At 37.3% G+C, this 19,195-nt stretch overlaps 1 protein-coding gene across 1 annotated transcript; it reads left to right on the top strand.

The window, feature by feature from the left end:
• The first annotated feature begins 2,884 nt into the window (after window positions 1-2,884).
• On the top strand, window positions 2,885-3,838 carry LOC132800795 (disease resistance protein Roq1-like). The gene has a single exon (XM_060815092.1). It carries the CDS (start codon window positions 2,885-2,887, stop codon window positions 3,836-3,838), a length of 954 nt encoding a protein of 317 aa, XP_060671075.1.
• The last annotated feature ends 15,357 nt before the right edge of the window (window positions 3,839-19,195 follow it).

Below are 19,195 nucleotides of genomic sequence, written 5' to 3'. Positions count from 1 at the left end.
AATAAGAATACATAGGTTGTTTAAGGATTTTTTCCATAAGATTCTGTCTGCCTTTGGACAGTTTTTGCTGGCAAGTTTCCAATAATTAAGAGAAGAGTTGCTGAGTACACTAGTCATGGAGAATCAGAAACATCCAGTTATAGGAAGAGGCATTTTCAACCTTTGGCGATAAAAATAGCAGAAACAGAGAATATGCTACAAATGCAACCTACTTCATCACCAAACAAACCAGAACTCGTCGGAAGAAGGAAGATGCATGAAGAAAGATAAAGGAAAAGGTTTACTGGGCAGATAGAAGATTGTGTTATAAGAGAAATAACAAAGTTATATGGTGGAGTTTTGTCTGAAATCTGAACATGCAAAGATGAATGTGTGTATAAATCATAATGATATGTTTGTTTATTGTTACCTTACATTTCTATAAAATATAACTGATGTTTTTTTTTTTTTAATTTTCGGGACATTCAAGTCAGGTTTTTGTTCCTAACTGGATACCCATTGTCAAAGCTACTGCTTCATAATGATCCTAAGTTCGACTTCCCAAAACTCCCAAAACAAAAAGGGTCATGTTTTTGTGCAGAAAAGTCATAATTATCACAGCATAATGAGCATAGCAAGGCTTTTCGATTAATATTTCTATGATTTTCAGTTACAGAAACTACCACATTTAAAAAATTGGAAAGAAAAAAATAATGCATAAATCTTCAAGAGGCCTAAAGACAGTTTACCTGAATAAAAGACCCGCCACCGGAAATTTGAAGCATAAATCCAGAGTAGCCTCAAACTGAAACCTCAATGTTGCCACCATTGACAGCTTCAAATGCCTTTTTTTTCTTTTTCTTTTTCTTTTTCTTTTGGGTACCAAATTGACATATTTCGCTGCACCATCTTTTAAACTTCTCCATTACAAGCTAACACAACCTGAGCCTGAATTCTTCTTAGAAGAAAGCTTGCAAAAATGGTGGTGGTTTTGAAGATTAGTTAGAAATATTAACAAAATCATAATACAAAAGGAAAATTTCCAGAATGTGGGTTTAAGTAAAGACAGCTCTGAGCACATCCACAAGAAATACTACAAAAACCCAGTTCCCAAAAATTTTAAAGCTTTCTCTTTCTGATTCGAAGAGCTTTGGGATTTTATGGTCGAAGAAGAAGAAAAAAATAGAAACAGGGCTAGGCAAAAAGTTATAAAGCCAAGGGGGAGTTCGGTACTGGCTTTTAGTTTTTCCCCAGAAAGGAAAAAAATTTTGGATTTTTTTTTTTCTCAGATAAACAGTAGTGTTTTTCGTTTTCATTCTCTTCTTTCTAAAATTTCTAAAATTTTTTATCAAAAACATTTTTAAAACAAATTAAATAACATGGATGATGAGCTGTTCTGTATAGCAGTGGAAACAACGCAGCGATTAAAAAACCACTATTTTTTCTGTCATTTCAAATTTCAATAAAAAATAATAATGAGAATAATAATAATAATAAAAAAGCCACGAATGAGGAGCATGCGCAAAATTAAATAAGGAGACTTCAGTGACTAAACTATTGCACCAACCTAAACTATTTTATTATTTATAATTATTTTTTCCAACTCAGAACAGTGCACATTCATAAAATAAAAAAAAATAAAAACTCTGATCAGTGAACCATTCACCCTTTTTCCATTTCAATTTTTTTTAATGAAAAGATAATTCATTGCCAAAGGCACAAAAAGCCTCCAAAAGAGGAGGAATTACAACGAGAGGCCACCTCCCAACAAGTCGGTGGTCAAAATATTCAAAAGATCTCTTGGAAGAGAGATAGAATTACCAGTACATTCAAAAAGCAAATTGTCATGAAGAGCTTTTTTAGCAAGCAAGTCTGCGGCATTATTAGTCAACCTTGAATTCCAGGAAATAGACCAATTGAAATTGGCAAATAAGGACCTAAGAAGAAGGAGATCCTTTCTGGTAGACCATGCAGAGGGATCCTCTTGTTCGGTAATGCCCTTGACCACCAAGGAAGAGTCATAATTGGTATCCATCTTGCCACTAAATTAAATGTTGACATTGATGAGCATCTTCTTGGAAGTTACCTTACCATAAACATACATATATCATATGCATCTACATCATATTGTTGACTGGAAAATTAAAGAAAAATGGCTCACCAGCTTTCCTCTACCTCTTCTCTAGTAACTGTGGAAGAACAACAACACAACAACATGATTTTCTTGAGTTTCAGTGGCGAAGACACGCGCAACAATTTCACTGGTCATCTACAACAGAGCTTTGCAGCAAAAGGGAATTCAGACTTTCAATGACAATGAAGAGCTAGACAGAGGAGAAGAAATATCACCATCACTTATCAAGGCAATTAGAGGATCAAAGATATCAATCATTATCTTCTATAAAAACTATGCATATTCGTTGTGGTGTTTGGATGAACTGGTGGAGATCATCGAGTGTCGGGAATCATTTCAACAACTAGTTTGGCCAATCTTTTTATATGTGGATCCTTCTGAAGTAAGATATCATACAGGCAGTTTTGGAGAAGCATTAGCTTAACATGAAATAAGTTCCAAAAACAATAAGGGAAAGTTGCCCAGGTGGAAGTTTGCTTTGAAAAAAGCTTTCAATCTCTCTGGATGGCATTTAGACCAAGGGTATGTAAATTACTTATTATCTCTCACCTTAATACATCCACCAGATTTAGATTCCATTTGTTAATCAATTTTGTAGTCAAAAAGTAAAATGCCATTCCACCATCTAATAACCTTTTAACCCATCAGATTAGCCACATCAATTTTAACGGCAACAAGGTTAAATATTCTATTATAATAATGACAATTGACTTTTTTTTTTTCATGTACAACATATCAAACTCTTCCTTTTGCACTGATTATAATTTGTTAATGGGCAGAGATGAATCTCAATTGATCCAAAGAATCGTTGAAGCCACATTGAGCAAATTGAATCGTACACTTCTACATGTTGCCAAATACCCAGTTGGAATTGAATCCCATCTACAGAAGTTGCATCCATTAATAAGTGCCGCAGAAAAAGACAAAATTCGATTCAGAGGGATCTATGGGATTGGTGGAATAGGAAAGTCCACTATTACTAAAGCCTGTTTCAACATATTTGCTGATGAATTTGAAGGTTCTAGGTACCTTGCAAATGTCAGAGAAACATCAAAGAACCACTCTGGTTTACTCAAACTACAAGAAACACTTTTGTTCGACATGCCAGTGGACAAAAATTTAAAGATTAGCAATATTCATAGAGGTATCAACATTATAAGGGAAAGGCTCTGTCATAAAAGCGTACTTCTTATTCTTGACGATGTAGATGAACTCGATCAGTTGGAGACATTAGCAAGAGGGCACGAGTGGTTTGGTATAGGAAGTAGAATCATCATAACTACTAGAAACAAGCACTTACCAACCACTTGTGAAGCTAATGGAATATACGAAGTCCAGGGATTAGATTATCCGAGAGCTCTTGAACTCTTCAGTTGGAATGCTTTCAAAAGAAATGAACTTATTGAAGAATACCTTCTACTATTAGATCTCATTTTAAGTTATGCTAATGGCCTTCCTTTAGCTCTTGAAGTATTGGGTTCCTTTCTGTATGGAAGGCAAAAAAATCAATGGGAAAGTTCTGTACAGAATTTGAAAAACAAACCCAGCAAGAAGTTATATGACATACTTAAAATAAGCCAAGATGCTTTAAATGATGAAGAGAAGGCTATTGTCCTTGATATTGCATGTTTCTTTGTTGGAAAGGACAAAGATTATGTTACCCAAGTCATTTATGTGCCGACATTGGGATTGAAGTTCTCATCGATACGTCTCTCGTCACGATAGAGAGCAACAAGCTAAGAATGCATCACTTGATACAAGAAATGGGTAGGGAAATTGTCCGCCAAGAATCCCTTGAAGTTAGTAAACACAGTAGATTATGGTCTGTAGATGATATTTTTCATGTCCTCTCAAAAAACACAGTAAGAACCATAATCTAAAAGCTTTTTTTTTTTTTTGGGTGATAATTTCAAAATTGATTTTATTCAGATGCTATATGCTTTTCATATGATTAATTACACTATGTTCTATTCCTTATTGATTTCTAATATATATCTGGTCCTCTCCTTTTGAACCATATCTAAGGAACAAATTTAATTGAAGGAATTATGCTGAAGTTGCCTGAACAGAGAACTCTACACTTGAATGCTAAATCATTCGGAAAAATGAAACAGCTTCGACTACTTATATTTAATTACAACGTAGTATTTTCTACAGCCATTCCATATGTTCCTAATCAGTTAAGGTTGGCTGATTTACCTGGATACCAGTTTCCCACTCTTTCGTTTGATCCTGTTCCAAACCAACTTGTCATACTCAACATGCCTCGTAGCCATATCAGGCATCTGTGGAAACTAACAAAGGTAGAATTATTTATGTATAGACAATCCTTGACATCAAATTAGTTACATTCTATATACATATATTTTGTTCATTTCTTGTATCTTCTATCCTGCAGAGTATAGAAAACTTGAAAGTTATGAACTTTAGTCACCGTCAATTTTTAAGAGAAATTCCTGACCTATCAAGAGTCCTAAATCTTGAGAGTTTATGTTAGTGTAATGTCATTTTTGTTGCTGTCATAAGTTACTTTGTGATGATTAGTTACTGTACTTTCAGTTTTCGGTAAAAACACTGTTGTATTAGGTAGCCAAAGTATGGTTTGTCTTTTGGTTATATGATTACTGCAGCAGTAGGTGAAAATTATATGGTTTACTGTTTCTGAAAACTTGTGTTTATATGTTCTGTTAAAAAATGAACGATGTGTGTTCACCATGCCAGTTTAAGCTTCTTTCTCTTCCGTTTTTGCTGTGTTTTTTGTTCTAAAAATCCTACAAATGGTATCAGAGCTCTTATGATCTTAGTGGGGCTGTGAGTCAAATAGCAAAAAATACAGAAATTTTCCTTCTACCTTTCCTTCCTTTTTTAAATGGCTTCAACTTATTTTTTTGCTCCATCACCTCCTATATTTTCTAGAGAAAATTATGCCATGTAGTCTATAAAAATGAAAGCTTACCTTCAAGCTTTTGACTTGTGGGAAGTAGTAAAGACCAAAAAAAATCCTCCCCCTTTGACAACAAATCCCACTATTGCTAAAATAAAGCAACATAGTGAGGAGGTTGCTAAAAAGTTTAAGGCTTTATCTGCCTTACATGCTAGTGTTTCAGAAGTGATGTTCACCAGAATTATGGCTTGCGCTACAGCTAAAGAGGTCTAGGACAAGTTGAAAGAAGAGTTCTAGGGAAGTGTAAGAACAAGACAAACGCAAGTATTGAACTTAAGGAGGGAGTTTGAAACTTTAACAATGAAGGATTTTAAGTTGGTAAAAGACTTCATAGACAAACTCATGAAGGTAGTAAACCATATTAGAATTCTTGGAGAGGAGCTGAGTGACAGACAAGTGGTGGAGAAAGTGCCGGTCAGCTTGCCAAAAAAGTTCGAACCAAAGATCTAATCCTTGGAGGAGTCAAGAGACCTGAATCATATTTATTTGTCAGAGCTTATTAATGCTTTACAAGCAACTAAACAAAGAAGATCTATAAGACAAAAAGAAACCTCAAAAAGTGCTTTTTTTGCATTACAAAAAGGTAAGGCTCCAGTAAACAATAATCAAAAGAAGTAGCAAGGTGGTGGAAGTAATGTTAAAGGAAAACATGGTGCTGGTACAAGCAAAGAGGGTGAAAGAAAGAAGTTTATGAAGTGCTCTCATTGTAAAAAGGATAACCATCCTGAAAAATATTGTTGGTTTAGGCCTAATGTTCAATGTAGAGCTTGTAAACAACTTAGACATATTGAAAAAGTTTGCAAAAACAAAGGAGGACCAGTGTAACAAGAACACCAAGTACATGTTGCTGATGAAGCATGGCAAAGTGAGGAAATGATGTTTGTTGCTACATGTTATGCAGAAAACGACAGCAAAGAAGCTTGGTTGGTGGATAGTAGTTGCACTCAACATATGACTTATGATGCTGATCTCTTCAAGACCTTGGATAGAAGCATTGTTTCCAAAGTCCAAATAGGAAATGGAGATTTTATTCAAGTTCATGGCAAAGGAGATGTGGCTGTGGAAACTTCAACAGGTATTAAACTCATTTCAAATGTGTTATATGTACCTGAAATTAATCAAAGCTTGTTAAGTGTGGGACAAATGCTTGAAAATGGATATTCTTTGATTTTTCAAGATATGTCTTGCATAATATATGATCAACATGGAAGTGAAATTCTAAATGTTGGAATAAAAGAAAAAAGCTTTATGGTAGAATGGAACAAGAAAGGAAACAATGTTTTTTATGCCAAAACTAGTGATGAATCTAAGTTGTGGCATAAAAAACTTGGTTATTTTAACTATGACTCCTTGAATCTAATGCATGAAAAGAAATTGGTGGAGAATATGCCTGCTGTTAGCAAAAATCTGGAAGTGTGTGAAGTGTGTCAGGTTGGTAAGCAACAAAGACTGCCGTTCCCTTCGAAAGGTGCTTGGAGAGCCTCTGAAAAGCTTCAATTGATTCATCGTGATGTATATGGACATATGAGTGAGAATTCTATCAACGGTAGTAGATATTTTCTCACTTTCATAGACGATTTCTCCAGAATGTGAAATTGCTGAGATATTCACTAGCTTTAAAGCCATGGTTAAAAATCAAGCAAAATGTAGCATCAAGGTGATACGATTAGATAATGGGACTGAATATACAGCTCAAAAGTTTGAGTTGCAGTGCAAAGAAGCAGGAATTCAACATCAGCTAACCTCTCCCTATACTCCTCAGCAAAATGGGGTTAGTGAGAGGAAGAACAGGACTATTATGGAGATGTGTAGATGCTTGTTGTTTGAGAAGGAATTACCAAAGAAGTTTTGGGCTGAAGTAGTGAATACCTCGGTGTATTTGCTAAATAGATTACCAACTAAAGCATTAGAGTTTAAAACTCCATATGAGGTGTGGTATGGAGTCAAACCTACTGTGGACCATTTGAAGATATTTGGGAGCATTTGTTATACACATGTTCCTGAAATTATAAGAGACAAGTTGGATCAAAAAGTTGATGTGGGAATTTTTGTTTGTTATAGCAGCAACACAAAAGGGTACAGAGTATATCATTTGAAGACTAACAAACTAGTTGTTAGTAGGAATGTTAAAGCTAATGAAGCTGCTGTTTGGAATTGGGAAAAGAGTGAAGTTCAAGCCTCAAAAAAGAATTTTATCCAAGAACATGATGAAATTCAGGAGGAGACCGATTCAAATGATGAAGATGTTGTTGGAATTCGAGATACAAGATCCTTGACTGATGTATATAAGAAAAGCATCTGAGGTACAAGACCTCTGACTGATGCATCTGAGAGAAGCATCTGATGTACAAGACCCTTCACTGATGCATCCGAGAGAAGCATCTGAGGTACAAGACCTCTGACTGATGCATCTAAGAGAAGCATCTGAGGTACAAGACCCTTCACTGATACATCCGAAAGAAGCATCCGATGTACAAAACCCTTCACTGATGCATCCGAGAGAAGCATCCGAGGTACAAAACCTCTGATTGATGCATCTAAGAGAAGCATCTGAGGTACAAGACCCTTCACTGATGCATCCGAAAGAAGCATCCGATGTACAAGACCCTTCACTGATGCATCTGAGACAAGCATCCGAGGTACAAGATCCTTCACTGATACATTCGAGAGAAGTGTCTGAGATACAAGACACTTATCTGATATCTGAAATACAAGACCCCTCATGTCCGATGTCTGAGATATAAGACCCCTATCCAATATACGATGTAACACCCCGTCCCGAACCATGTCGGAATTTTTGCATGTTGACCGAGGTTGACTGTTGACCGTTGACTTTGACTTTGATCGAAGGGGTCAAAAGTTGACTTTTTGACCCGATTGGAATTCTAGCTTGACTGAGGTACCGTTACGAAGTACACGTTGGGACGAGTTCGTAGACTAGTAGCACGTTGAAAATGGAGCTACGGTTTGAAAGTTATGAGCAAAACAAGTTGAGGTCCAAACTGTCCAAGGAGTGCCGGAGTTGACTTTTTATTCACGCAAAGTTGAGCTTTGACTCATGCATGGTTGTAAAGTGTTCGTCGATATGAGTCCGTAGACTAGCGGCATGTCCGATTTGGACATGTGGTTTGAAAGTTATGGACCTGTAGAGTTTTTCAAATGCTGTATTATTTTAGCATTATTTTTGAACGTGTAACGATGTGCCACGTGTGACTTAATGAAGGTGACCATGTGTCACCATGTTGAGAAGCCACATGTCAACCATGTGTAATATCATATTATTTTATTATTATTATTTTAAATAATAATATTATTATTAATATTATTTAATTTATTTTAATTTTTCTTTTTCTTTTTCTTTTTCTTTTTCTTCTTTTCCCCATGTGGGAAAAAAGGGGACCCAGCCCTGTTTTTGTTCTTCTTCTTCTTCTTCTTTTTCTTCTTCTTCTTTTCTTCTTCCTTTCCTTTCCTTTCTCCCTCTCGGCCTCACCGTATTTTTCAAATTTCGGCCACCCATAAGCTACACGCGCCGGCCAGTGACGAGCGGAGGGAGGAGACGAGCTCGGCCACAAAATTTCACGGTCACCAGCCACCGGACGCGCCCCGATCGGGCTGGAGAAGCCGCCGGCCGGAAAAATTTATCTTTCCTCTTTTCTTATGTTTTCCGGCCAGCCCAGTCCAAATTGCTACCCCTCTCCTCCTATTTTGGGTCCTCTGAGTTCAACTATGGCCTCCAATCTCAAAAATTCGAAGCGGTTTGCGAGATACGAGAAATTGAAAACTGGCCGAAGCTTTCCAGCCAAATTTCGGCCACCTCTGGCGGAATTGGGGTCGATGGAGACCGATAATGCGATCCTCGTTCCACGAGCTTCGATTCGGTATATTATTCGACTATTTTGGATAACGTTTGTGTTTGACCCCCGGGTACCGGGTATTATTTACCTGAATAAAATATTAATTTATTTGACTGTGTGTGAATTGTGTTCTAGGAGCACCGGTGAGTCGTGGAATTGATCCCATGGTGGATCATGGTTTAATTGCGTGCTCCTGGTGAGTGACCCACCTTTAATAAATATATTGGGGTAATTAATTATATTTAATTGCTGTTAAATTGGTATTTGAAATTATGCTCATGTGTTGGAATTTAAATATAGTCGGGAAAAAATATTATTTTATATATACATTTACCCATTGGTGCTAAATGGAATTTTTGGATTATTAAGAAATCCCTGATTTTTATTGTTGTGGTTAAATGGTATTTATTACACATGAGCAAGTATTTTCAGTAATTCGTTGTGTTTGGATTTTATATTATTTTTGGGCATAATTGGTTTGACTATTTTAAGAAAATTATTTGTTCAAATTGGTGGTTTAAATTTCATAATTATGTCCGTGGTATATTATTTGTTGAACCGCGTGTTGCAAGGAAAATTATTTTTATCCGTTGTCGATGTTTTTGTACCGATTTGTTGAATAAAAATATGTGGGATGGTAAGTGAGAAATTTTGGTATATTTCCCACGGTAATTTTGGAAAACGGTACGGTTGGTTTATTAATTATTTTAGATGCATTCACACAGTATTGGTGTTCTGGTATATGTATATGTGGTTTAGCGCGCAAGTATTATTATTTCTCCCGTGAGTTGCCATTGGACCGTGGGCAGGCAAGTCTTATATAGTGCACACAGCCACCCCCCTCCTTGGCCGGGATGATGGTTTCAGCAGCGGTACTGTGGGGACGCTGAAGTGCCGTTTGCAAATTTCTCTCTTTAATCTCCCCACCAGTCGGTGCTCAGGACGCTGGGTATCGGAGGGCATCACTGGTATATGGTGTGTTGCGTCAAGTACAAATTTTTTTTCGGATAGAAATTTTAAACCCCAAAGAGTACAAAATTATTTATTATAATTTATTGTAGTTTATTTATATTTGGGGTATTTATTTATTTATTGTTATTTATTAAATTATTTGGTCCCTTGGTTTTTAGGAAGTACGAATATCGGGTTTTGTGAAAATGTTTTAAAAGGGGAACATTTCCAACGGAGTGAATAGTGAGGGTTTTGAGAGAAATCGTTACCTCAATTGTTTATTTATTTAATTATTTAATTGTTCGGTATTGATTAATTAAATCTTTTTATTTGGTATATTATTAATATTAAAGGTGTACAGTAGATAGGGTCACTCACTAAGATGATTAGCATCTCACGTTTTTAAATTCCGTTCCCTTAGGTCCAGGTTGGAGACGTTGATTGTCCGGGGCGAGCCCAACGTCTCAGTTCGTTGCCGAAAGTTCAAGAAGTATTTCTTCCCTTTTTCCTCTCCATCCTGTATTACTTCTTATCTGTCATTGTATAAATTCCACATTTATCTGTATAATGCTCTGTATACTGTATTGGACGTGTAGTTATTATTTATGCACTGAGTTGCTGTTATTTTTTGAAGTGCTGAAATTTGTGGAATCAATTTGTAATATTGTGGGAGGAATAAGGGGATGAACATAGAAGTGTGTTTTCAGTGCAGGTAATTTTGTGGTAATTCCTACCCTTAGGGGAGGTGCTGCCGGATTTTCCGTTGGAAGGTTCGGTGGTATTTCCCTGGGATCAGGGCTTGTCTAGGGTTCCGGGGAGGAATTCTGGAAACAGTTGGTATCAGAGCTCTAGGTTCTAGTATTCCTAAGGGACTGTGCATTGTTGTGCATCCCATTCGTGTCTAATCTCTCATTTTACCCGTCTTAAAGTGTTTTTTCCCTTCATCTCGAAGTAAATTCGTTGCCCGAGTTTGAATAACTCTAATCTTCGAGGGTGTCAATTAGAATCACCTATCCTAACGGGGGAATTCCTATGGCGTAGTCGATGGTCGTGGGTTGAATTTTCATTTTGAAGGTCAAGTAATGGGGGCAGATCCAATTCTGTGAATCTTTTGGGATCTGAAGTGGTCCTAGACGTGGATTGAGTGGTTATGCAACTTATGTTTATGGATCGCTAGCATAAAGGAGTAAAGTTAAAGTGTTTCAGCTTACCTGAAGTGGTGCTTCGTGGAGGAGTTAGGAAGTCTTTACGGAGGTTAATTTCTGCAGTCATTGTAAGGAGCTATCGGAGAATGGTTGTTAAGGGTCTATAGTGGTTGATGCCAAAGAAGATGGGGAGCGTTGGAACCGCTAATAGTGGGAAGCAATTTGAAAGTATTTTTCCCAGCAAGTTATCTGGATTACGACCGTAAAAAGGATATCGAATCATTATTGATTTGGCTTTGGACACCGATCTATTTTAGTATTGCCATGCCGTGTGACTCCAGTAAAGTTAAAGGACTAAAAGGTTCAGCTGCAAGATTTGGTGGATAAAGGTTTCACTAGGTCAAGCTTATCATCGTGAATGGTATCCGTTTCGTTCATGAAGAAGAAGGATGATTGTCTAAGGGTGTGTATCGGCTATCAACGGTTTAGCAAGGTCATCACCCATAATCGGTACTCGTTGCTGAGTATGAATGTGTGTACGTCGATTTCAAGGCGTCAAAATATTTTTCCGATCGATTATCAAAATTAAATGCTTTTCAAAGTGGTATTTGAAATTAAAGGTGGTTTATTCAAGTATTTTTGTTTATGTTCGTACATGTATTTGTATGTTATATCGTTTGATATTATATTGCACCATACGGAGGCGGCGAACCAATGTGGTCCATGTAGAGCTAGCCGCATAATCATGTTGCCTATGAGTTCAGGGGATCGGACGGCCAATATAGGCAACCACCCTGGTTTGTACTGGTAGCAGAGTGTCGGCGACAGTTGGAATCATGGATCACATAGTATGTAGAAGGTATCGTACGTACCTCCATTATGAGTGTGCATATTTCATTTTACGCTATGGATTTTAAGATATGATTTTATGCATTTATTCATGTTTTTATTATTGTTCCAATGTGGAGTTTTAACAATTGCCTATGCAAGTTAGGTATATTTGAAAAATATATTTTATTATTTGTTTTATGTTATGGTTTTTCCAAGAGCGACTTAAGGGTTAAGTATCACCAGCTGAGAGTCCAAGAGTAGGATATCGTTGAGTTCAAAAAGGAGATCCTAAAGGAAGCACGTGATTCAATGTATGTGATACACCCCAAGGGTACAAAGACGTATGGAATACTCACTAGATGACATTGTGGTTTGGCACGATAAAGTAAGTTGAAGGATTCGAATAAAGGTACTTAAGTCACCGACGAGTAAAAGTGGAGAATAAAAACGTTGAGGTAGTTTCAATCCTTTCCCATTTCCATGTCGGGTGGGGCGATGTAAACATGGATTTTGTGCTTAAACTATCATTCACAACGAGAAGGTACGACAGCGTTTAGAGAATCAAACAAGATCCGGATAGCGACTAAAGTTCTACTTGGTGGTTGATGAGGTTAATGAGTTGAGGATGACTCCTTAGGCATGGTTAGATGTTTAAGCATGGTTATTTTCATTCTAGAAGCTAAGATCTTGATATCTTATTTCCTTGGAGATTTAAGGTTCGTATTGATGGTGTTTTATCAATTTAAGGTGGTTGATATTGTTGGTGATAATTTACAAGGATAAGGAGTATGATTTTTGGGACGTAGTTAGAATTTAAGAAGTGTGGAATACTTTTATGGGTCAAGGATCTAGTGATTTGTTCATAGTATTGGTGGTGATGCTAGAATTAAGATTTAAATTCCCTATTGCTTGAGGTGTGGATTCATGGAATTTATTGAAATTGGGGGAACTTAGGGTTTTCAAGAATGGTATTTGGATGTTGAGAAATTTTATTCATGACCTTGATGAATTTAGTTAAAAGAAAGATTGATGTTTGTCGAGGTTAAGACTATTGGTTAATAAATGAGGACCAAGGGTTTTATAATTGTAAGTACTAGGAGGGTAATTGAAGACAACTGAATTAATCTCAACCTTAACTTGGTGATACCAGTATTTGAGGAAATTAGACTTAAGTTCTAATCTTACCCTTTTGAATTGTTGATCGAGTTACGAGAGTTGGTTGTTGGTTTAAGGATGCATGCTTCAGAAGCACCTTATGGTTAGCGTTCGACTATGACCAAGACTTGCAGATTGTGTTCTCGTGGCCTAGTTTGAATATCCTTAATTAGGGGGCATGAGGAGGAAAGTTGCACAAGAGGAAGGTTAAAGTCACTGTTAGGCGTGATGGTAGTGATAGTGGATGTGGTCTCTATTATACTTGCTAAGTTACGCTGTCGACAAGTGGAAGCGGGAAAGCAGACATCGGCATGCAGCGTAATTCATGTGTTGTTGCTATGAAAAGACATCGAAGACCTGTCATGTAAGGAGCGATCAAGACATATTTTAAGTCATGAAGAATGCGTATGGGTCAACAAGACTATTTTCTCAGATCAAAAGTCTTGTGGTGAAATAATCTAGTCGAGAAAGCGATGTGGAAACTCGAGGCACAAATCCGCGACTAATGTTCTTATGCATTTCAGTGACGTAAGAAATTTCAAGGATGAAATTTTTGTAAGGGGGGAAGGTTGTAACACCCCGTCCCGAACCATGTTGGAATTTTTGCACGTTGACTGTTGACCGTTGACTTTGACTTTGACCAAAGGTCAAAAGTTGACTTTTTTACCCGATTGGAATTCTAGCTTGACTGAGGTATCGTTACGAAGTACACGTTGGCACGAGTTCGTAGACTAGTAGCACGTTGAAAACGGAGCTACGGTTTGAAAGTTATGAGCAAAACAAGTTGAGGTCCAAACTGTCCAAGGGGTGCCGAAGTTGACTTTTTATTCATGCAAAGTTGAGCTTTGAATCATGCATGGTTGTAAAGTGTTCGTCAATACGAGTCTGTAGACTAGCTGCACGTTCGATTTGGACATGTGGTTTGAAAGTTATGGACCTGTAGAGTTTTTCAAATACTGTATTATTTTAACATTATTTTTGAACGTGTAACGATGTGCCACGTGTGACTTAATGAAGGTGACCATGTGTCACCATGTTGAGAAGCCACATGTCAACCATGTGTAATATCATATTATTTTATTATTATTATTTTAAATAATAATATTATTTAATTAATTTTAATTTATTTTTTTTCCTTTTTCTTTTTCTTTTTTTTTCTTTTTTTTCTTTTCCCCACGTAGGAAAAAAGGGGACCCAGCCCCGTTTCTGTTCTTCTTCTTTTCTTCTTCCATTCCTTTCCTTTCTCCCTCTCGGCCTCACCGTATTTTTCAAATTTCGGCCACCCATAAGCTACACGCGCCAGCCAGTGACGAGTGGAAGGAGCAGGCGAGCTCGATCCCAAAATTTCACGGTCACCGGCCGCCAGACGCGCCTCGATCGGGCCGGAGAAGCCGCCGGCCGGAAAAATTTCTCTCTCCTCTTTTCTTGTGTTTTCCGGCCAGCCCAGTCCAAATTGCCACCCTTCTCCCCATATTTTGGGTCCTCTGAGTTCAACTATGGCCTCCAATCTCAAAAATTCGAAGCGGTTTGCGAGATACGAGGAATTGAAAACCGGTCGAAGCTTTCCGGCCAAATTCCAGCCACCTCCGGCTGAATTGGGGTCGATGGAGACCGGTAATGCTATCCTCATTCCACGAGCTTCGATTCGGTATATTATTCGATTATTTTGGATAACGTTTGTGTTTGACCCCCGGGTACCGAGTATTATTTATCCGAATAAAATATTAATTTATTTGACTGTGTGTGAATTATGTTCTAGGAGCACCGGTGAGTCGTGGAATTGATCCCATGGTGGATCATGGTTTAATTGCGTGCTCCAGGTGAGTGACCCACCTTTAATAAATATTTTGGGGTAATTAATTATATTTAATTGCTGTTAAATTGGTATCTGAAATTGGTAATTAATTATATTCATGTGGTCGAATTTAAATATAGTCGGGAAAAAATATTATTTTATATATATATTTACCCATTGGTGCTAAATGGAATTTTTGGATTATTAAGAAATCCTCGATTTTTATTATTGTGGTTAAATGGTATTTATTACACATGAGCAAGTATTTTCAGTAATTCGTTATGTTTGGATTTTATATTATTTTTGGGCATAATTGGTTTGACTATTTTAAGAAAATTATTTGTTCAAATTGGTGGTTTAAATTTCATAATTATGCCCGTGGTATATTATTTGTTGAACCGCGTATTGCAAGGAAATTTATTTTTATCCGTTGTCGATGTTTTCGTATCGATTTGTTGAATAAAAATATGTGGGATGGTAAGTGAGAAATTTTGGTATATTTCCCACGGTAATTTTGGAAAACGGTATGGCTGGTTTATTAATAATTTTAGACGCATTCACACAGTATTGGTGTTCTGGTATATGTATATGTGGTTCAGCGTGTAAGTATTCTTATTTCTCCCGTGAGTTGCCATTGGACCATGGGCAGGCAAGTCTTATATAGTGCACACAGTCGTCCCCCTCCTTGGCCGGGATGATGGTTTCAGCAGCGGTACTGTGGGGACGCCGAAGTGCCGTTTGCAAGTTTCTCTTTAATCTCCCCACCAGTCGGTGCTCAGGACGCTGGATATCGGAGGGCATCACTGGTATATGGTGTGGTGCGTCAAGTACAAATTTTTTTTCGGATAGAAATTTCAAACCCCAAAGAGTACAAAATTATTTATTATAATTTATTGCAGTTTATTTATATTTGGGGTATTTATTTATTTATTGTTGTTTATTAAATTATTTGGTCCCTTGGTTTTCGGGAAGTACGAATATCAGGTTTTATGAAAATGTTTTAAAAGGGGAACATTTCCAACGAAGTGAATAGTGAGGGTTTTGAGAGAAATTGTTACCTCAATTGTTTATTTATTTAATTATTTAATTGTTCGGTATTGATTAATTAAATCCCTTTATTTGGTATATTATTAATATTAAAGGTGTTGTAACACCCCGTCCCGAACCATGTCGGAAATTTTTTTTTGCACGTTGACCGAGGTTGACTGTTGACCGTTGATTGAAGGGGTCAAAAGTTGATTTTTTGATCTGGTTGGAATTCTAGGTTGACTGAGGTACCGTTACGAAGTACACGTTTTCACGAGTTCGTAGACTGGTAGCACGTTGAAATCGGAGCTATGGTTTGAAAGTTTTGAGCAAAACAAGTTGAGGTCCAAACTGTCCAAGAGGTGTCGGAGTTGACTTTTTATTCATGCAAGGTTGAGCGTTGACTCATGCATGGTTGTGAAGTGCTCGTCGATACGAGTCCGTAGACTAGCGACACGTCCGATTTGGACATGTGGTTTGAAAGTTATGGACCTGTAAAGTTTTTCAAATACTGTATTATTTTAATATTATTTTTTAAACGCGTAACGAGGTGCCATGTGTGACTTAATGAAGGTGACCATGTGTCACCATGGTGAAATGCCACATGTCAACCATGTGTAAAATCAAATTATTTTTATTATTATTTTAAATAATAATATTATTATTTAATTATTTTAATATATTTTCTTTTATTTTATTTTCTTTTTCTTTTTCTTTTTCTTTTTCTTTTTCTTTTTCCCCACGTGGGAAAACTCTATCTTTTTTTCTTTTTTCTTTTTTTTCCTTTCCCTTTCCTTCCCTTCTTCCCCGAGCCCGTGAGACAAAATGCAGAAAATTTTTTCTCCCTTTGTCTCTCCTTTGACTCTCTCCCTCTCTCTGTTTGACCGGCATTTCGCCGGATTCCAGTTGCTGGATTGCTACACGCGCCGGCCATCGGTGTAGCCCGTCACCTCGCGACCTCGGCCACAAAATTTCTCGGCCAGCCGCCACCGGACGCGCCCAGATCGGGCCGGCGAAGTCACGGCGGTGAGGTGAAATTTTTCCGGCGATTCTCGCCGTTTCCGACCAACCCAGCCCGTCCCATACCTCTATCCCACTATTTTCGACCCCTCTGAGTCCATTTCCGGGGTTAGATTGCCCAAAATCCCCACCGTTTGAAAGATCACTCAAGATCAAAACCGGCCGAAGCTTCCCGACCAAATTTCGGCCACCTCCGGCGGAATTGGGGTCGATGGAGACCGGATTGGTGATCCTCGTCCCACGAGCTTTGATTCAGTATATCATTCGCCTATTTTGGTTAAAGTTTGTGTTTGACTCCCCGGGTACCGGGTATTATTTACCCGATTAAAATATTAATTTATTTGACTGTCTGTGAATTTTGTTCTAGGAGCACCGGTGAGTCGTAGAATTGATCCCATAGTGGATCATGGGTTAATTGCGTGCTCCAGGTGAGTGACCCACCTTCAAATTAATTTTGGAAAATTTAATTGGTGAATATATTATGTGTGATTTAAATATTTGGAATTTAATTTCTATGTGCCAAATATTTATTTGATTTATTGTGGAATTATTTGTGAATTTATCGGATTTAAGAAAATGTGCATTTTACAAATTTATGCCATGTGAAATTATTTTATGGTTTTGAGGATTTTGAAATTGGTGTAGTTTTAATGGTAAATTGGGCACGATTTGATTTTCAAATATTTCAAGGAAAATATTTGGTTATGTTGGTGATTTCAATTTTTATAAAATATGCCCATGGAATATTATGAGATTTGATTATTATATTTCGAGAATTATTTATGCTATTGGGAAAATGTGGATATTTGAATTGATGGATTTGGGAGTTGGTGGATTTGAAAATCATGGAATTTATGGTGTTGATTATAAAGAAATTACGGAGAATTTCCGGGTTCAAGCGGATGGACTATACCGGCTATATTTATGCAAAAATGTGAAAATTGTTATATAAAATTGTGAGTTTTGATTTATAATTTAAATTTGTGAATTTTATGATTTTTAGATGCATCGTGCACGTACTGGTGTTCTGTTTATATGTGATATGGTTAGTGTGCACACGGTTGTGATTAGCGCGCAGGTGGGTGTGAGTAGCGCGTGGTTGTGATTAGCGCGTAGGTGGGTGTGAGTAGTGCGCGGTTGATATTATGAGGTTGTCCTGTGGTTGCCATCGGATGAGGGTAGGCCACCCCCCATGGCCGGGACACCAGGTTAGCAACGGCGCAGTGGGACGCCACGAGACCGTATGCCGGTTTCTTTCTATAACCTCCTGTCTGGCGGTACCTTGGGACGCTGGGTACTGTTGGCGCCACTGGTATATAGTGGGTGCATCAACTGATTTTCAGAACTGTGTTTTAAAAATAAAATGTTTTGAAACTGTATTGGAATTAAAATATAATTATTACTGTTCTGGTATTTATTTGATTGGAGTTCTTAAATTGGTTTAATTTTCTCTTTACTTAATTATTCAATAAATTAATTTCCTTTAAATTAAAATTGTCGGATGCGTGACTTATTATATTCTATTTGATATTTAGTGAATTAATTGATGTCTTGGTTTTTGGGGATTACGAACAAGGGTTTTGTGAAAAGGTTTTAAAAGGGGAACTTTTCCAACTGAGAGAATTGTAAAGGTTTTGAGAGAAATTATTATTTCCAATTTATTATTGTTTATCTACGTTATTACTGTGATATTATATTGTATAGTAGATAGGGTCACTCACTGAGATGATTAGCATCTCACACTCTTAAATTCCGTTCATCTAGGTACCAGGTTGTCAGTGTTCATTCGGAGCGGACTTGACCTTCCTCGCTGTTTTAGTTCGTGAAGTACCCCGTTTATTCTTTTATTGCAGTTGTAATATTTCTTTCACTCTTGTTGTATTTATCTTGCACTGGATTACTGTATTTATTTTGAAGTGCTGAAATTTGTGGAACCAATTTGTAGTATTGTGGGAGGAATAAGGGGATGTTTTTAGAAGTGTGTTTTCAGTGCAGGTAAACTTGTGGTAAGTAAATCCCTTAGGGGAGGTTCTGCCGGATTTTCCATTGAAGGGTCCGGTAGGGTTTCCCTGGGATCAGGGCTTGTCTAGGATTCCGGGGGAGGAATTCTGGACGGGTCCTGATAGTGTACAGTAGATAGGGTCACTCACTAAGATGATTAGCATCTCACGTTTTTAAATTCCGTTCCCCTAGGTCCAGGTTGGAGACGTTGATTGTCCGGGGTGAGCCCAACGTCTCAGTTCGTTGCCGAAAGTTCAAGAAGTATTTCTTCCCTTTTTCCTCTCCATCCTATATTACTTCTTATTTGTCATTGTATAAATTCCACATTTATCTGTATAATGCTCTGTATACTGTATTGGA

The sequence above is a fragment of the Ziziphus jujuba genome, chromosome 2 (genome assembly GCF_031755915.1).
Source record: "Ziziphus jujuba cultivar Dongzao chromosome 2, ASM3175591v1".
Taxonomy (NCBI): domain Eukaryota; kingdom Viridiplantae; phylum Streptophyta; class Magnoliopsida; order Rosales; family Rhamnaceae; genus Ziziphus; species Ziziphus jujuba.
The sequence above is the reverse complement of the archived record's forward strand: the minus strand, read 5'-3'. Positions and strand labels throughout refer to the sequence as shown.